The 20,337-nt window shown below is 37.6% G+C and overlaps 1 protein-coding gene across 25 annotated transcripts in view; it reads right to left on the reverse strand.

Annotated features, from left to right (window-relative positions):
- The window catches only part of Hfm1 (HFM1, ATP-dependent DNA helicase homolog), an 86,520-nt gene that overhangs the window by 38,361 nt on the left and 27,822 nt on the right, over positions 1–20,337 (reverse strand). For 18 of the 25 annotated variants that reach the window (XR_001784708.1, XM_030254592.1, XM_006535016.4 and 15 more), the window contains 14 exons: positions 19,876–20,076; positions 19,705–19,793; positions 17,678–17,721; positions 17,391–17,492; positions 16,643–16,788; positions 14,897–14,991; positions 14,145–14,278; positions 11,349–11,396; positions 7,958–8,038; positions 3,240–3,331; positions 1,882–1,988; positions 1,746–1,793; positions 250–347; positions 38–169 (listed from right to left, as the gene is read on the reverse strand). Coding sequence is in view for 17 of the 25 variants with exons in the window: in XM_030254592.1 (XP_030110452.1) it covers positions 38–169; positions 250–347; positions 1,746–1,793; positions 1,882–1,988; positions 3,240–3,331; positions 7,958–8,038; positions 11,349–11,396; positions 14,145–14,278; positions 14,897–14,991; positions 16,643–16,788; positions 17,391–17,492; positions 17,678–17,721; positions 19,705–19,793; positions 19,876–20,076 (1,417 nt within the window). In the remaining 8 variants the exon portion in view is untranslated. Of the gene's footprint in view, positions 1–37; positions 170–249; positions 348–1,745; positions 1,794–1,881; positions 1,989–3,239; positions 3,332–7,957; positions 8,039–11,348; positions 11,397–14,144; positions 14,279–14,896; positions 14,992–16,642; positions 16,789–17,390; positions 17,493–17,677; positions 17,722–19,704; positions 19,794–19,875; positions 20,077–20,337 lie in introns of those variants that run through there. The other 7 variants (XR_001784709.1, XR_003955663.1, XR_003955665.1 and 4 more) reach the window with 4 other exon arrangements.

A 20,337-nucleotide genomic window follows, 5' to 3' on the forward strand; every position in this document is an offset into this window, starting at 1 on the left:
AGACAATGGCAAACAGCCTGTCTGTCTTGATACCTACCAATTTTATCCAGCTGTTTTGATACATGTTTAGAGTTTTCCCAGAGTTTACACTTAAAACATTTAGTTAAAATCACACTGTTTAAAAGCACAGCAAACTTCTTTTCCTGAGCAGCCACAAAATCTGACAACCCTAAAACAAAGTTTTCAATATTAAATATAGTATATTATTTACTGGGAGAACGTTGAAAATCCATTAATGATTCAACATACATCTTGCAATTCGTGAGCCATTTCTGAAAATCTTCACTGTATCTTGTGTCAAAGCAAAATCTTGTATAGGAATGCATCCTAGCTGAGCCTGAATAAGACTGGGAAAACATGGTTCATTATTTCCTTTTAAAGATTACAGTCTTTCCAATGGCAGAGAGACACAGGACTTGACATGGACTGGCTATTCCTTAGGGTTTCTCTCTGCCTTGATTTGTACAGTGCTATGAGATTCTGTTGGTTTCACTATTGTTGCAGATCCTTTTGACTTCCTTTTCCCAACCATAAAACAATGAGTTCTCATTATCTTATACTTTTTTATTAAGTCAGTTTCTCTCTGTCTCAGAACTCTCAAAGTCTTTAGCAAAGAACTGGTGAAGTACTGGATGAGGTTCTTCTGAATGCTGTATGAAGGTCATTGGGATACTTGTTAAATTACTGGAGCAAACTACTTTTAGAGTAACATTTTACATTAATAACAATGCTTTATTAGTAAGTAGAACACTTTTTAAAATCAAAAGGTGGATCTCAATGAGTTTGAGGTCAGCCTGGTCTACACAGCAAGTCCCAAGATATCTAGAACTACTCTGTAGAGACCTTGACTCAAAAGAAAAATTTAATTTTCATGCACACTTCATCCTTGCTAACTTGAGATTCCAATTAGCATAAACATTTTCTTTCTAATAGTCTACTTTGCCTCAACAGAATATGCTGTACAAATGACTTTTATAGTTAACTTTTTCTTTTGTTTCTGTCTTTGCTTGTCTGGCCTTCCTCCTCCCTCCTCTCTCCTTTCCTTTCCTTCCCTTCCATAGTAGTGGACTAGAGGCAGGGCCTTGCACACACTAAGTAGGCAATCTACCACTGAGTTACATCCCCAGACTCACAGTTTATCTTAAAGTCTTGGAAATTGATTTAACATATAATTCTGATTCCTTATTTTTCTGTAAACACATTTTTTTAAAAAATTAAATTCAATTAAAGAAAAAATATTTTAAAACTGAAATGGAAGCTGGGCATGGTCGCTCACACCAGCAATCAATCTCAGCACAAAGGAGGCTATGGCAGAAAAAGGTGTGAATTGTGAGCTGGAACTATACATGTAGCCTTTGTCTAAAAAAAAAAAAAAAAAAAAAAAAAAAAAAAAAAAGAAAGAAAGAAAGAAAGAAAGAAAGGAAGGAAGAAAGAAAGAATTGCTGTGGTGCCCTGTGCCTGTATCCCTTCCCTAAATTATTTGCCTAAGCATACCTGTAACAGTGGCAATAGAATAGTGTTGTGACAGCCCAGGTGGGGACCAAAAGCTGATTCTGGAGAAAATGGGACCAATAAATAGGTTGTACTCAGAGATCAACAGTGGGAAGAGTTTTGCAGCTACTGTAATGAAGGGACCAACAGACTTCTGCTGGAAACATGGGTATACATGTTTCCAAAAACTCATACATACGAATCACAAACCAGTATGCAGTAGTTTAATTCATCAGAAAATAAACTTTTATTACCAGTTTACTTTCATTTCTCTTGTTTTAATTCTTTCTGCCATTGGAAATCTGTAAATAAAACACATGGAAAACTTTATTATTTAACTATTTATTATAAACCCTCTCAAGTTCTGTGAAGTATAGATAATCTCTGTACCTGATAGTTATCCGGTTTGGGTCTTTGTTTAAGGTGTTCAGTATTCTCTTTTCACTTATCCTCAGCTGCACATCTAGAAACTCATTGCAGCTCGATATCATTGAAATCTATAAAATTTAAATAACTGTCAAGTTAACAAATCACATTTTAAAATTTTTTACCCTCTTTCTCTGAATTTACTTATTTTTCATGTTGTTTAGACACACCTTGGCTTTACTTGTTAGCAAAGAAGAACTTAAAGCTGGCTTTATACATTTTACTTCTTTAAGGATTCACTCACTAACAAATACTTAGAAACAGCTTCTATATGGCAGACGTTGAGACGGATAATGTGATCAGCTATCAGAGTATCACTCAGGTTCAGGGCCGAGAGAGGCACAGTGCATGCTGCTCTTCTTCCTGCCTGTCATGCCGGTGGCTGCTGCTACTCATCCTTCTGTAGCTTGCAAATCACCATCCCAATGATTTAGCAATAAAAAGATGCCTTTAAAACTAAGAAATTTGGATTTGTAGACTAGTTGTGGGGATGAAACTAGGTGTTGTAAATCTTTCACACAATAAACTGAGTGAAATGGTGCTGACACTGAATATTCCTTAATCTCGATTTCTTCTTTGAGAAGAATAACATTTACATGGAAATATAAATCTTTTCCTTTATCAAACTTTGCTCACATGACTCCTTAACAGAATTTTACTGTGCAGTCTTTAATAAAATAATTACTGTGGTAACTAATGATATCTAGTATGGTTCAAATTTAAGAATAAATATCTTCTACCAATCTCTTCTGTATACCCATGTTTCCAGCAGAAGTCTGTTGGTCCCTTCATTACGGTAGCTGCAAAACTCTTCCCACTGTTGATCTCTGAGTACAACCTATTTATTGGTCCCATTTTCTCCAGAATCAGCTTTTGGTCCCCACCTGGGCTGTCACAACACTATTCTATTGCCACTGTTACAGGTATGCTTAGGCAAATAATTTAGGGAAGGGATACAGGCACAGGGCACCACAGCAATTCATGTACTCATGCGTGAATGGATGAATGTCATGCCATTCATTCATGGCAGACTCTGCTAATATATGATGCTATACTTGAAGTTGTCATAATCAAGTAAGTTGTAGGATAGTTGCCATACCTATTTGTATATAAGTTTTCTTAGCTTTGGTGAGAAACAAAAATGAAAATATAATTTATTCTTAGAAGTTAAATTCTCTATTTCATGATTAGAGGGAAACATAACCATTCAAATCATTTTTTCCTTTCTGATCATTCAATTTTAAGTTATAGGAGATATACAGATGAGTTATCTCTCCAATATTACTCTTATTCTATAATTATTAATTTCCAATGAAACTTACTAAATCCAATAAAGTTTCTTTTCCACTGATTGCACAAAATTTCTTGACTGTCTCAAATGTAATATAATACCAAGCCATTAGTCTTCCTGCCTCTGTTAGAAAAGATGGAAAAAGAAACACTTTCCACATTAGCTGATACAACTTGGTTTTTAAGAAATAAGTTTAACAAGCATTTTCTTAACATCTACTTAATGTGCACTGTGTGCTTGTAATGACCCCCAAACATCCCCAAAATGTAGAAAGCACAATGTACAGGACTTACAGTTGGCTGGAGATAACCACAGGAAGACAGAGAACAGAATCCACTGACTGACAATATTTACATGCAAACTTAAGTTGAGAAGAAGTTTACCTAAGAGAATGGTCATTATGGGATGACCTAATAGGAAAATTGAGTTTTAAGTAACATTTTAAACGTGGCTAATATGACTTGCAGACAGGAAGCAAAGCCATTACGACCTTGGAGAGAATCAAGATTTATTTATGAAAACAGGGAAATAAAGAAGGCAGTCTTTACACAGCTTAGAAAGGGTCACGGCTTGACGATCCTGAGCTCCCGTAGCCTGCCTGTCATAAACCTCACCTACAACCTACAAGACTGTGTGTACAGTTCTCAATTACTAAGGTCATAACGTTTTTAGGTAGATGCCTAAAATTTGGCTGTGGTGCCCAATATTTAGTAAATGTTGCTTAATTTTGTAAATTAAGAAATGATGGATGACAAGCTACAGCAGCCTCAAGGAGCTTTAATTCAAAGGAGCTCAAAACTTGGATCTGATTTGTAAGATTAATAATCAGATAATTCTTTAGCAATTTTTAGTTAAATTGGAGTTTCAAAATAAAATGCTTTGAAAATAGAATAACAAGGTGGCTGGGAAGAGGGGATGGGAGAAGCAGTGAGATTGATGGAAGATTTCACTGCAGAGGCCATGGGGTCTAATTAGTACTTGTCTACATCCAAAATATTCCAGTCCTACAAACATACACAGAAAACAGCCAGGAAGAGAGACATGGCATACTGGGTCTCAAGGGAGCCATTGGCATTGATGTATGAACATAGTTTTTCTTGAAGATGAGACTATGTCTGTCATGACAACAGAGTGAGCAGCATTAAGAATGTTATAAAACAGACAGAATTAACTGAGAGCCTGGGAAGGAGCTAGGTCAGCTCGAGTCACTGTCCCAAGCAGGAGCCTGCTGAGTGTGTGCAATGAGAATGCAGTAATGTAGTGTGTCAGAAGGAGCTTCTGAAAGAACAATGTGCAATGTAAACCACAAGAATATTGTTATTTGGGGAATATATTTAAAAATGGTCCTTTTACCATCTGTTTAAAAATTAATATAAAGTATTTCCCTACCCCACAAAATATTTAAAAATTTAAGAAAGCACTTAGTATTTGTTGATTTATTAATCAGAATAAAATTTCTTAGGTAAGAAAAAGTATGCTAGAGAAAAAACTATAAAGATAAGCAATCCAAAGTCAAAGTATGGAACCAAAATGGAGAAAAAAGACAAGTAAACAGAAATGCAAAGTGACTTGCTGCCAATATAGTTATCAATTGATAAATCCAGAGTATTTCAAGGCCATTAAAGCAGAGTTTGCAAATTGTATCTTGGATATTCTAAGTTTCTGGGTTAATATCAGTTTATCAGTTGAGTGCATATCAAGTGTGTTCTTTTGTGATTGGGTTACCTCACTCAGGATGATATCCTAGAATATCCAAGATACAATTTGCAAAACACATGAAACTCAAGAAGAAGGAAGACCAAAGTGTGAATACTTCATTGCTTCTTAGAATGGGGAACAAAATACCCATGGAAGGAGTTACAGAGACAAAGTTGGGAGCTGAGAAGGAAGGAAAGACCATCCAGAGACTGCCCCACCCGGGGATCCATCCCATAAACAATCACCAAACCCAGACACTATTGCATATTCCAGAAAGATTTTGCTGACAGGACCCTGACATAGCTCTTTCTTGTGAGGCTATGCCAATGCCTGGCAAATACAGAAGTGGATGCCCATAGTCATCTATTGGATGGAACACAGGGCCCCTAATGAAGGAGCTAGAGAAAGTACCCAAGGAGCTAAAGGGGTCTGCAACCCTATAGGAGAAACAACAATATGAACTAACCAGTACCCCCCAGAGCTGTGTCTCTAGTTGCATATGTAGCAGAGGATGGCCTAGTTGGCCATCAGTGGGAGGAGATGCCCTTGGTCTTGCGAAGATCATATGCCCCAGTACAGGGGAATGCCAGGGCCAGGAAGCAGAGTGGGTGGGTTGGGGAGCAGGGCGGGGGGAGGGTATAGTATTTGAAATGTAAATGAAAATATCTAATAAAAAATGCCTTTAAAAAAAAAGCAAAGTTTGCAGGGCAGAGATAATAGAAACTGTGAGAAGGCATCTTTTAGACTCCTTACTGTAAGAAACATTACAGCCAATGGCTCCATTTGCACTTACTCTGAATCAATCCATCACCATGAAATCAACACAAAATCCCACTTTCATAAGACCCTCCTAGGCAGTGAAATGACAGTAAGCTAGTGTAGGCACACCAGGTAAGAGCCTGCCCCACAGACAACTCCATCTCCAACTTACTTCCCCATCACTTTTGTCAAAAGCACCTAGGCTTACAATGGATGCTCAGATTTGCCCTCCTCATTCTTTCCCCTCCCTCCCTCCCTCCCTCCCTCCCTCCCTCCCTCCCTTCCTTCCTTCCTTCCTTTCTTCCTTCCTAGATGATCTTCATGCCAATTTAATGACTTCCAAGCTTCTTACAGATACCAGCTGTTTTAAAATGATTAATCTTTCTTAAAATAGGAAAATATTAATAAGCTAATAGATAAAACTAGCCAAATATTTGAGTATTGTGACAAATTAAAAAACAAAAACTATATGAAGCAGAAGTATTAAAGAGTATATAGATAGAATTTATATACACAATAATAAACTATAGAAGATAAAATATGGGCTGGAGAGATGGCTCAGCGGTTAAGAGCACCGACTGCTCTTCCAAAGGTCCTGAGTTCAAATCCCAGCAACCACATGGTGGCTTACAACCATCCATAATGAGATCTAACACCCTCTTCTTGGGTGTCTGAAGACAGCTACAGTGTACTTACATATAATAAATAAATAAATCTTTAAAAAAGAAGATAAAATATTAGTAACATGAAAGAACAAGAAAATCATAAAACAATTTAACTGAGATGTGATGGCACACACTTGTAACTCCAGCACGCTGAAGGCTAAGGCAGGATGGTTGTCTGTAGTGTGAGGCCAGCAATGGATACAAAGTGAGACTGTCTCAAAGCAAAACAAAAAGATTTTTTTTTAAACCCAAAGAATTGGAGATAACATTTAAGAACTGCTACCTGCATTAATGGCAGTCTAAATAATTATAAAATAACATTCTGCTGAAGTCAACCAATATAGTTAACAGAAATATGGCTATCATTTATAAATCCTGGAAGAGCTGGGTGGTGGAGGCACAAGCCTTTAATCCCAGCAATTGAGAGGCAGAGGTAGGCAGATCTCCATCAGTTCAAGGCCAGAATGGTCTACAGAGTGAGTTCACTAAACAGAGAAATCCTGTCGTGAAAAGAACTAGATAGATAGACAGACAGACACACAGACCAACCCTCAAAGAACTAAAAGGATATTTTAGCTGGACAGAGCTGAGATCCAAAGGCTGCCTTTGGCTCATGTGACCCTATGAAACTGTTCTATCATCTATCTTACCAAAAGGGAAAGAAATGGAAGGAAAACGTTCCTTAGAATCTTTTGGACAAAGTAACTTCAGAAGCCACGAAAGTTATACATGTGACTGCTAAAAAGACACTAAAGTGTGACTCTTGAGAAACACATGCCCACACATGCATGTCATCCTGTCCTAAGGGAGAAGGAAGTCATCCCCTCCTTAACGCCTACGCCTAAGCTCATATAAAGACTTTCTTACCTACCCTCCCTCCATCCTGACTCATCCTGATACTCTCTTCTTTAGTAAAAATCAACAATACTGTTTCACCTGAGCACTACACAGCCTTGTTTCCTTTTTAGTCTGAGAGAACATGAGCTGCTACACCTGGCAGCACACAGCCTTGTTTCCTTTCCAGCTCTGCTGCTGCCAACATACAAGATGCAATTCTTTTTGTTTTGTTTTGTTTTGTTTTGTTTTTGTTTTTCGAGACAGGGTTTCTCTGTATAGCCCTGGCTGTCCTGGAACTCATTTTGTAGACCAGGCTAGCCTCAAACTCAGAAATCTGCCTGCCTCTGCCCCCAAGTGCTGGGATTAAAGGCGTGCGCCAGTATGCCTGGCCACAAGATGCAATTCTTAGTGAATTTATATAATGTTTATAGCTGCATCTGTAAAACTAAACTGCATTTCACAAGAAACAAAACTGGAAACAGAGATCTGAAGTCTGAAGCCTATAGTAAGAAGAAAGGTCAAGGAGACTCCCATTTAAAAGCAGAACCAACACAGCAGTGTCCAGAAGAGAAAATCAGGCAGCATCCATTGATGCTGAGAAAGAAAACGTGTCACTCGATTATTTACTAGATGTGTTTAATAGACAAGGAAATGATGCCTTATAGCTATAAATGATGATACTCTATTGGAAACAAGATCATAATTTTGTTTTACCATTGATTAAATTTTAGTAAAACAAAATTTTAGTCTTAGTAAGCAAGCGATTCAGTGACACCATAAGGAAAAGTACCTGTTGGTTTAAAATTAACATCTTCATCCATCTTTATCAGGTCTAGTGATGATAAATCTTTCAGATTCTTCAAACATAATTCTGTTCAATTATAGAAAACAGATTTTAAGTTTAGTAAGATAAGAAATAAATGAAAATTAAAATTACTATTAAATATATTGAAGATGTCTGCTATATAGCATTATTGTTCTGGAAGAACTGGAGCCTTTAAATAGCAAGAAAAAACTCGGGAAACAACATTCAATTAATATGTTACATACCATTCAGCACTTGGGACATCTGAAATTATATCTATACCTATGTCTATATCTATCTATCTATCTACTTACATACATACATATATCTTTAATTAATTCTCAAAAAATAATAAAACATGCAAAAATTACACATACACATTGGAAAACTAAAGAATTGAGGCTGAAGTACTTGTTCCAAGTCTAAAGAACTGTTTTGTTATCTACTCTCCACTATGGCATTGTTTTTCTGATAAACTTTTATCAAACATAAAATAGCACAAAATGATACTGGCTGACACCAGAATTCACAGGGCTACTCCTGATGGCTCCAGACCAAGAAAATGCACAGACATGTAGATAGGATCCAGAAAAGAGAGAGAACTTATTCAGTAAAAATACACTCCCAAGGAGGAAACAGACTGGAGCAGGGGAAAAAGTATAACAGCTCCTCTGCCTGGCTTTAGAGGGGGCTGGGGCCCTCTCCCTCATGTGCATAGTGGAGGCCAGGCCCTCTCCCTCATGTGCATAGTGGAGGCCAGGCCCTCTCCCTCATGTGCATAGTGGAGCCCAGGGCCCTCTCCTTCATTTGCATAATGGAACCCAAGGCATGCTCTATCTGTTGCATGTAGTTCTACATACAACTTCACATGTGCCATTAACATCTTAACTCTCCACCCAGAGTTGTGTATTTTAGCATCATATTGAGCCATTTGCTGCTCTCTATACTTCTGTGTGGTTTGAGGGGACTGCAGATGCCCTCAGCAGAAGGGGTCACTACTACTTCCTCTTTGCCACACTAATTTCTCAATGAGGTTTATACAAGGTTCATGGACCTCACTCACTGCCCATTCTCTTGTTTCCAAAGTATATAATCAAAGAGTTTTATGAATTTGTTCTCAAACTTGTCAGTCTTACCCCTCATCCTGTTTGCCACTTTATTGAAATAATCACTTAATTTTTTCTAGCTGATGCTTTTTAGTTTTTTATTTCTATCTCTCTGAAGAGGCTACCATGTGTGTCTTCAGAAACCTCTGAAGAGGAAGCAATACAAAACCATGTGAGTAACTGACAGGAACTAGTGAACACTTCCAATCATACCCTACTGCTTACTGTCCTCAGTGCCCTGGGCAGCAGCCAGAAGGGAGACAGTTTAGAGCAGAGTGAGCAGTACACCCTTCCCAGTCCTACACAGAGGAGCCAATCATAAAGGCCCTTACAGTCCTTATAAGGAACCGTGTCATGCAGTCAGCTTGGCACAGCTAAACACATTTGATAATTATGGCTTTTAAATGTTTTCTAATTACCTTAGTTACCCACTCTTAAGTTAAAATTAGCTTATTATCCACTAATCAGTCACTCAATCAGGGAAGATTTTTGCTATCCTATATACTAAACATCACTCTAAGGTTTACGTTTATAGTGGACAGTACACATTTCTTCATATATGTAGAACTTATATTTTAATGAAAAACCAAATCCACAAATAATGCATTTTGGGTGTTGGAAACTACTAAAAAAAACTAAAGCTGAGAAAGGTTTTTAAAAAACTAATAGTTTTTTAAACACTTAACTAAGGTTTGTACACATTTCATATAATTTCTGTATAAAATATAGATATCCCTAATTTTCATAATAAAGGCATTTTTCTAAGGTCAAAAAATAGTAATAACTACAACATGAAAGTAATTTTATCTTTAAGTGAAGACAGATATAAATAAAACAGCAAGGAAGAGCTCTCTGACAGGTGGGTATTTGAACAGAGACTTAGATGAAATAAATGTGCAAGCCATGTACAATACTTGAGAATGTTCCAAGAGCAAGGAACAGACAATGACAAGACCCCGAGTGACAATGAGCACACTGTAGCTAACATAGTGACAATGAGAGCCCTGTAACTAACTAGTGACAATGGGCATACTGTAACTAACATACAAGGACCAATGTAGAGATAAGAAATAAAATGGAGAAAGGGACAAGAAATGAAGTCAGAGACAGAGGCAGGAGCTATGTGCTGTACCTTGTAGGCACTGTGAAACTTTGCATTTTATTCTCGTGGTTACTGTACCACTCTTAGAGGCTACTGAGCAAGAAGCACAATCAGGTTTGGAGGAGCAAGCCCTGTGCTGCTGTCTTTCCTCCAAGGGATGTCAGGGCTCAGAACGCAGTAGCCCTTGGACCTGAGGGAGCTAAAAGGCTCCGGATAGCTACACTGGCCTTCAGCCTCTGTCCTTACTAGTTACTTTATCTCTGTATTTTTATTTGCCACATATTCAGAGAACAAATTAAAATTAATGTTACTGGATCCAAAACTATTTTTGCTGAAAGTCTCAACACAATGAAGACACAGCAATATTGAATTCTAATAAGTGCTTTTTGAATTTTTATAGTTTAAAAGATAGTTAGTGAAGGATTAAAATTGAAGTTTGAAAGGGAAATATTGCACAGTTTTTTGTTTTGTTTTGTTTTGTTTGGTTTGGTTTGGTTTTTTGAGGCAGAGTTTCTCTGTACAGCCCTGGCTGTCTTGGAACTCACTCTGTAGACCAGACTGGCCTTGAAATCAGAAATCCGCCTGCCTCTGCTTCCCAAGTGCTGGGATTAAAGACGTGTGCCACCATGCCCGGCTTATTGCACAGATTTGAATGAGAACTCACAATAAATCCAAAATTATATTTTCAATTAAAATTAACCTAAAAAAGGAAAAAAAAAAGTGTTTAACCTAGCCCGGCGGCAGTGGCACACACCTTTAATCCCAGCACTTGGGAGGCAGAGGCAGGCAGATTTCTGAGTTCGAGGCCAGCCTGGTCTACAAAGTGAGTTCCAGGACAGCCAGAGCTACACAGAGAAACCCTGTCTCGAAACAAACAAACAAACAAAAAAAGTGTTTATTCTATGGGCAGTGTTTTCAGAGATCAAGGTCATTTAAAAAACAATAAAGATAAAGCCAAGTTAACATTTTATACAAAAGCAGATATTCTGACAGAATTAATAAATACAGAAAAACTATACATGCCAAATTTTGTACATAAAAATAGTTTTCCAGACAAGTTTCCTTTTTAAAATAATTTACAAAAATATATTCTTATTTCTTTAGTAACTGATATTTCTCATCAAAATTTATACAATATATATAGATATTAGAAGGAAATACATCTAACCTTGTAATTTTGCTTCAATCCCATCTTTGTTCAATCCAGATGAAAAACCTGTGTGAGTGATTAAATGTTTATTTAAAAAATCGGAGTGTATTTAATTTGTCTTTACAGGTTCAATTTAAATCTCACATTAAAATCGCATCTATATTTCATATAGATTAATAGCAGTTTAATGAGCTTAAAAAGGCTTAACTATTCATAGAACACAACCACTATCTTGAAATCTTTTCAACTGGCTATATTTTGTTTTCTTAATCTGTATTAAGTAATCTGAAACTATTGAGCAAGAACCATGTAGAATCAATTTAAAGATCTATTTTATTATATTTAGTTATGTCTGCATGTCTGTGTGGAGCTAAGTGCACTTGAGGCAGGTATATATAGTCAAAATTTGGAAATGATCTCTACGCCTATCTACAAAATAGTTGGCTGAAATGTGGTGTATTGATACAACTGGGTCTATACTGTAATAACAAAAGGAATTTAAAGCAATCTGTGAACATTATGAATTAAAAGAAACTGAAGAAGAAAAGGAAATACTTCTGTTTACATGAAATTCAAGAAATATAATATAACATGAGCATACTTATAACTTTCCATACTTATGGAAAACCTTCTACATACTGGATGTGGGTATCTGTGTCTATGTGTATATATTTAATTTAACTTTTATACCTAAGATTTCTGTCACTTCCTGTGGTAATACAATATAAAAAATTCACTACAAAATAAATTACTCACAAGGAGGAAGAAGTGCAAATTGCAGCATAGACGAATTTTGCACAACGCTGATAAAAAGATACAAGTATATACCCCGTAGGGAATATGTGAATATAGTACTCCCAAGAACTGCTGGCAACCATGTAAGCCACTAAGGACAATAATTTAGCAATAGGCACTACATTTTAAAATGATGTACCCTCTGACCTAGAAACTTCATATCAACTGGAACTGCTTAGACATGTCAGGTGGGGCTGGTTAAGAGCTCACCTTCTCTTGCAGAGGGTCTGAGTTAGGTTCCCAGCACCCAGGTCAGCAGCTCACACCTGCCTGTAACTCTAGCTCTAAGGGAGGTGGAGACAGGAGGATGACTAGGTGAGAAAGCTAGAGGTGCAGGTTCAGTTAGAAACCATTCCTCAAAGAGGTTCACTGATGACAGAGGAGGACATGTGGTGCTTTCTTCTAGACCCCACTCACCACTACCTATGTATACGTGTATGCTCACACAGACATATACACACAATAAACAAGTAAAATAAATCCTTAGGTATTTATTTTAAAAACAGAATATGTTATGGCTCAGTTTTACCACTCCTCAGTAAATAACCAAGGGATGCATGCCCAGCCTTAGACATTGCTGCATTCCTCACAATAGAAAGAAACTGAACTAGTCTAAATGTTTGCCAACAGATGAACGGATAAAAAAAATGGACATATAGATACAATGGATATTTTTCTAGCCATGAAGAAAAATGAAATCATGAGATATTCAGGAAAATAAATTGTAATGAAGATCATTATGTTAAGAGAAATAAGCCAGACTCGTGTATGTAATCCAGTGTGTGTGTGTGTGTGTGTGTGTGTGTGTGTGTGTGTGTGTGTGTGATGTGAAAGAAGACTCTGAGAAAAGGAGACCTTAAGGATGATGGAGAGGGTAATGGATCAAGTGACATAATGCAGAAGGGAGCATGTTTGTGGGGATCGGAAGGTCCAGTCACAGGGGGCTGTGGAGGGAGGGAAAGCAGTAGGAGGACATAAACATAAGAAAGCACGACAGACACAATGAAAATGTCACAGTGAAGCCTATAACTTCATACACTAGCCTAAAACTTAACAGAAACCCTCCAAAATATACTAGGGAGAAACTACAAAGACAGGTGCAGAACAATAGTGGCATCAGGCTCTGAAGCTGGGAGGCTAGGGCAGGGGATTTCTATGATTCATGGTTTGCCAAGGCCACAAAGCAACTGAACTCAGTTCCTCTCCCCTGCAGGTGGCCAGGACTAACTTGTTTTCAAGTAAGTGACGTGTGACTACAGTTACAAACAAGGAAATGCAGCTTTTATTTAGCCAGCCTGTCTTTTATTACTCTTCCTGCAGGAAGAGAGATGCAGGAAAACTCCACATTGGAAACAGTAAGCCTCAGCCAAGGTTCTGTGCCAGCGTTCTGGGCGAGTCTGCAAGCCCTGCCAGGCCTTCAGGCCACTGCAGCTTGGCTGACGTGCTGCCAGCACCTCAAGAGAGACTCTGACCCAGACCTGCTAGCTGAGACGCTTGGGTTCAGAAACCGCATGAGATAATGAATGTCCGTTGTTCCAAGATATTGTGTTTTAAGCAATTTGTTAGAAAACTAATACAATGGGACATTGTTTGCATAAAATGGAAAATTGTACCTTATTTGCTTTTATTTTATGATTTGCTTTGTGTTCTTACAAATTGGAAAATGAACAGCTACAAATTTAGAATGAGAGGGAAGCTGAATGATAAGTATGAGAAAGATTCAAAAATTTAGAGCTTTAACTTATGTTAATTTAGTTTATGTACTTAATTTTTTTTTCTTCCACTGAGTCTATTTTTAACAGTGTTAACTTTAAAGCTTATTAAAGGACTAGGAGTAGAACAGTGTGCTCTCATTTTGCCTACTCTTACCTCTGAATATACTGGTGACTGCTACTATTTTTTTCTGTTGGTTATTAGTTGTTGGTTATTATTATTCTGTAATCTAATCTTTAACAGTATAAATAAAAACCCTGGTGGTTTGAAAAACAATCACTATATTTCCAGGTCAAAGTAACAAACCATAGTGAGATGGGTTTTTCAGAGCTCTGATATACAGCATTGTTGATCGGATCCAGTCCAGAGCAATGTTCACGTCTGTGATGGTATGCAGCACTATTTCTGCATTTAAATGTTCAATAAGATGTCTGTGCAAACTAATGGAGGGAAAACTCTGCATGATTAATGTGAATTTCAAGAACATAAATTTTACTTTTTAAGCTCTAATAATATACATATTAGTTGCTACTTTAATAATGAAATAAATTTCAAAAATATAAGAAAATCTTTAAAAGGCAGTTAAAGATCTTAAAGAACTGAGGTTTCTCCTTATTTCACAGTTCTCAACATGTTTTTGCAAAGGTCACTGTGGTGACAGTAGTGTAGATTCTATCCTACTTTACCAAAGATAAGTACTTATGGCACACTGAAAACCATCCCAGATATTATTCTCTCTCATTATAAAATAAAAAGGTGTGACAATATTTCTCTTATTAAAAGTTAGTAATTACAAATTTAATTCTTGTAAGTTAATAATTAACGAGACCTTATTACCTTTTTAGGATTTTTTAGAACAAAGATATGTACCATTGTGTGTTAAAAATCACCACTAGATAATTCTGTTGTCTTTAATTCCTAAAATTACATTAGTTTTACAGTTAAATTGTTCTATTTCAAGCAAATGGCCTTAGGAAATCCGCAAACCAATCTCTGTTGTGTACACTAAAGGGAACACACCACACTAGTCTAATTTCCTTTTGGAACTGCTCTGTTACCTGCTCTCTACAGTGTCGTTACAAGCTAGCATCTGCACGTACTTCTCTCTTGTACTTAGTCGAGTCATAATGACTGCAGTAGCTGTAGTGTCAAACTGCAACAGAGCACAAGGTTGGAAAGGTTAGAGCACACAGAGGACAGAGTCTTTCTCTCAGAACTTTCTCATTTCAGGCTGAATTTTAATATTAACAAAAAGTTTAATTTTAAAAAGTCTCCCAAGTATAACTGTAAATATCACTTTTGTTTCAATATAACTTAATTTTGACAATATTAAAGTGAAAATAAATCTTTGTAAACTGAATTAAAAATGTAAGATTTAATGTAATTTTCATATATGCTGATAAGCTAAAGAAAGTCATTCTGAAAGGAGGATCTCACTTAAGAAATGGGATGAAGCTGGGCAGTGGTGGCGCACGCCTTTAATCCCAGCACTCGGGAGGCAGAGGCAGGCGGATTTCTGAGTTCAAGGCCAGCCTGTCTACAAAGTGAGTCCAGGACAGCCAGGACTACACAGAGAAACCCTGTCTAAAAAAAAAAAAAAAAAGAAAAGAAAAGAAAGAAATGGGATGAAGAACTATCAGAAGGTGGACTGGATAATGACTGGACTGTAAAAAAAAAGGTTAAAGATAATTTAAACAAAAGAATACATAACATCACAATTAAAGGTATACTAGTAGATAAGTTCTCTTTCATCCTCCAAGTATTGAAGTAAACAAGAAAACAAAAATAAAGTGGGGGAGGGGGAAAAAGGCAGGACTGCAGGCAAGCCTGTAGGGCATTTTCTTAATTAGTAACTGATGGGGTAGGGCTTAGTTCATTGTGGGTGGGGCCACCCCTGGGCTGTGGTCATGGGCTCTATAAGAAAGCAGGCTGAGCAGTAAGCAGCACCCACCCTCCGTGGCCTCTGCATCAGCTCCTGTCTCCAAGTTCCTGCCCTGTGTGAGTTCCTGCCTTGACTTCCACTCATGACAGACTAATGTGGAAGTGTAAACCAAATAAACCCTTTCCCCCCAACTTGCTTTTGATCAAAATGGTATTTTATCACAGAAATAAGAACCCTAACTATAACACCGTATAATTTGATAGATTTCATTTGTCCCTTAAAATTAAAAACTTGTATGACATAACATTTTTATACTTTGAAAATTATTTTCTTCCAGGATGTTCTTTTAGTATCTATACAAATGACTTCCTCATTCAAATACTTGTCAGACATATTTGGAGATAAATATGGATTGACTTTTAATTATAACATTTAATGCTACAACCCTGGGATGTTACATGTTCTGTAACTCACAACAGCCCTTCACAATGAAAAGCTGCCTGTTCAAAATGCCCAGACTACCTGACATGTGGCAGATGCCTATAATCTTAGTATTTAAGAGGCAAAACCAGAAAGACGGCAAGTTTGAGTTCAGCCTTGGCTACTTATAGTGATCCAGTTTCTAAAATAAGCATAAAAATGTCAAAACATCTTTATTCAAATAACAATATAAAGTGGAAAGGCCCTTTAAAATTCCTTTAACAGTACCCTCATCCGCAGAGAGCAGCTTAGACAAAGCTGGAATATGAAGTGTATATATCCCAGCTAGTGAGTCTTTTTAAGTTTATTCCACCACTAAAGTAGATTCTTAAATTACATTATTTTTCAATCTACTTTGAAATGCAAACTAAAACCACACCCCCCTTCTTTGCTATATTTAGAATGTCAAAAACAAAGGAAGAGGAAAGCTATTGTCCCTTACCTGGGGTCTGCCAGCTCTCCCAATCATCTGCAGGATGTCGGTCTCGCTGTACTCTTCAAACACACCTCCACTGTAGTGCATGGTAGACTTTATAACAACCAGGTGAGCCGGCATGTTCATGCCCATAGCTAGAGTACTGGTAGTGACTATCAGAGTGAGGGATAACCAAGCCTTATAACTTAATTGTCCTGGGAAGATATCTGCTTATAAAACATATACTGATAAAAATGAACTAAAAACTCTTAAGAAATTTAGGAAAAGGCATAGAAGACTTTGTAATATAAAATAATAATATACCCTAAAAACAAAACAGCTAATAAGTTCTTTTCAAATTGTCCTATGTTCAATAAAATGATAAAGAATTATATCTTGCCAAAAATTTACTGTAATATGGATGCACAGTTCTTTTTAAGTTCTTGGAAGAAAAACCCTGTCTCAAAAAAAAAAAGTCTTGGAAGAAATTAATTAGAGTATTTAAGCTTTTTTCTCTTAAAATACTTTTTCAAAATATTTTTACTAATTATAAGAAATATGTTTTGGGGCTGGTGAGATGGCTCAGTGGGTAAGAGCACCCGACTGCTCTTCCGAAGGTCCAGAGTTCAAATCCCAGCGACCACATGGTGGTTCACAACCATCTGTAACAAGATCTGGCGCCCTCTTCTGGAGTGGCTGAAGACAGCTACAGTGTACTAACATATAATAAATAAATAAATCTTTAAAAAAAAAAAAAGAAATATGTTTTACTCACAAAGAACTGGTAGATCTCCAGAGGTAAACAATCCTTCAACCAATTTTCTATCTGACAGCTCCATTCCAGCATGATGGTAACCAACACCATATACCAAGGTATCTATAGTGGGAACACATTGCCTGTCAGCCACTGCTACCATGTCACCAGCACTGACCCCTGCTGTCAGTATTTAAAGTCATCTCAGGCTGGATGTGTGGCTCCATGGCACAGGGCTTGACTAGGCACCCCTGAGGATCCAGATTCAGTTTCCAGAACAAAAAAAGGAAACTTGTCTTTAAACTTACCTTTCAGCTTTGAATCCCTTATAGAATATGCAGACTTCTGCAACCTATTAAAATATAAAATTAATGTTATTCTCTGTAACATCAGGAAATTCTGAAATAGTTTATTATTTTTATTTATTATTATTATTGGTTTTTCAAGACAGGGTTTCTCTGTGTAGCCCTGGCTGTCCTGGAACTCACTCTGTAGACCAGGCTGGCCTCAAACTCAGAAATTCGCCTGCCTCTGCTTCCCAAGTGCTGGGATTAAAGGCGTGCGCCACCACACCTGGCTTCTCTTTCTTTCTTTCTTTCTTTCTTTCTTTCTTTCTTTCTTTCTTTCTTTCTTTCTTTCTTTCCTTCCTTCCTTCCTTCCTTCCTTCCTTCCTTCCTTCCTTCTCTCTCTCTCTCTCTCTCTCTCTCTCTCTCTCTCTCTCTCTCTTTCTTTCTTTCTTTCTTTCTTTCTTTCTTTTTTTTCTTCTTGCTCCAGCCCTGCTCACTCCTGCCCCAAGATTTACTTATTTATTATATGTAAGTACAGTCTAGCTGTTTTCAGACACACCAGAAGAGGTAGTCAGATCTCATTTCAGATGGTTGTGAGACACCATGTGGTTGCTGGGATTTGAACTCAGGATCTTATTTTAAAAAGAGATTTTCACAACACCATCATCCAAAAGCTATCTTTAAAAAAAAACAAAACATACAAAAATCCACAAGCTCTGACAAGTTTTATTAAAGGAAAACCTTCTTCATATACTTTTACGAGTCTGTCCTGGCTTGCTTTCAACAGTATGGAAATCCCTGGGTAGTGGCAGCCAGGGTGCATCTGTAGCAGGAGGAGGCACTGAAAACCATCTTTAAACCGCAGGGACTATCTCAAGGGGAAGTGGAGTGAGGCAGAGGAGGAGTGTGGGAGGAGGAGCAGCAGCAAGGGTCACTGTGTGAAAGGCCCTTAGGATTATATGCCAACAGGAGCAGCATGGAATACTTAGCTTTCCTGTTCAGAATGTATTAGCTGTCACATTAAAACTCATTCTAAACCAAAAAATAAGAAAAAAAGAAACCCCAATGCAAACACTTATTATGTGCATGGGGTCAGAAGAAACCAGTCCCAGAATTTGCCTAATAATGTTTGTAAGAAATAAGAAGTTTCAAGCCCGCCTTGGTGACCCACATGTCTTGGTGACAGAGAGGGAGGCAGAATGACTGAGGTTCAACCTGTGCCGGTGCTGTGAAACAGAAGCAAAGATGGGGCTGGGGAGAAGGTCAGCGGTGAAGCGCCTGCCTTCAATGCACAGGGCCCTTCCTCAGTCCCTAGTGTCACAGTGATGGAAGGAAGAGCAGCATTTAAAACTCTAATACATCATTAGTAAGTGATAGGCATAACTTTTTTATTGTGTTCTGTATTTCTCCCTGCCATCGGCATATATTCATAAGGACATTTCCTTTATGTAAAACACAAAAACAAACAAACAAACACACTTAAGGAGAGGAGGAATTTATGAAAGAATTTTGATCGTATGAAACCGACAACTGTACTGTGGGCAGAAGAGGGTGGTAGAGAGTGAAGGGTGGGGTGGTATGTGTCCTGGCTCTAAGGGAGCCCACAGCCTGTATATCTCAGTCTCTCAGGGATAAGTTCAGCTAAGAGCACAGAGAAGACGCAGAGTAAGGAAACACAGAGTCTATGCAAATAAACCTCTTAAAGCACAAAGAATTCCACACACCTTCCAAACTGCCATCATCATTAGTCTGAGCGAGAAGACACACTTGTCACTTCTTATTCTGACTAAAGGTGACAGCACAATGTGACCTCTGTTCACGCCCAGCAAGCAGAGGCTTCGAGTTATTTACAACTATCCAGGCCCCCTTCCCCCACACCTACACTTTTGTTTCCAATTCCACTTTTACATTTTCCCACTCAACCCATAAAGCCACTGTTATTTTTATTGTACACATAAGAAACCTAGGCTTGAAGATAAGGTTGAGGGATGCGTCATGTTCTCACTTCACCTAAGCGATCCCCAAAAGTCCTCCCCTTTTGCACACACCGTAGTTTCTGCTCCACAGAGATGATAAACTTAGCATCCTTCACAAGAACAGAAGCAGCCTGCTGCACACCTTTCCTTGTTGAACAAAACTGAAAATACATCAGAGAATTACATATCAATCAGGTTAAAAACTGAACATCACTCCCCAAGCCAGCAACTAAGAATCCGTACCACAAGTGTGGGCTTCTGATCGGAGTATGTTCGAATAACACTGTACACTTTATAGTTGAGGGCCAAATCAAACTTAAATTCAGTTTGGCTACTACTACAGGGAAAACCCAGGACTACTTTCTGAAGTTTCACAGGTCTATGGCTCTCATCCATTTTGAGACATACAGCAGGTCTCTCACCATCTGAAAGCCATTCTGCGATCTGTAATAAAAACAAAACAAAAAACCCAGAAGTATGTACATTACATTTTTTCTAGTAAAGTTCTATAGCTAAAATAACACAATTGTATCACTTTAAAGTCATGGTCTGAAAGTATTTAATCAAACCATCTTTTTTCAACATTACATAGTTCACTAACATTGCATTAGTAAATGCTACCAATATCAGTGTTTCAGGACTATAAGTCCTTTCATATGGTAGAGTTCTGACTAGCCATTAGTATTTTGTTTTACGTTCCCTCAT

Source organism: Mus musculus, chromosome 5, assembly GCF_000001635.26.
Source record: "Mus musculus strain C57BL/6J chromosome 5, GRCm38.p6 C57BL/6J".
In the NCBI taxonomy this organism is placed as follows: Eukaryota; Metazoa; Chordata; class Mammalia; order Rodentia; family Muridae; genus Mus; species Mus musculus.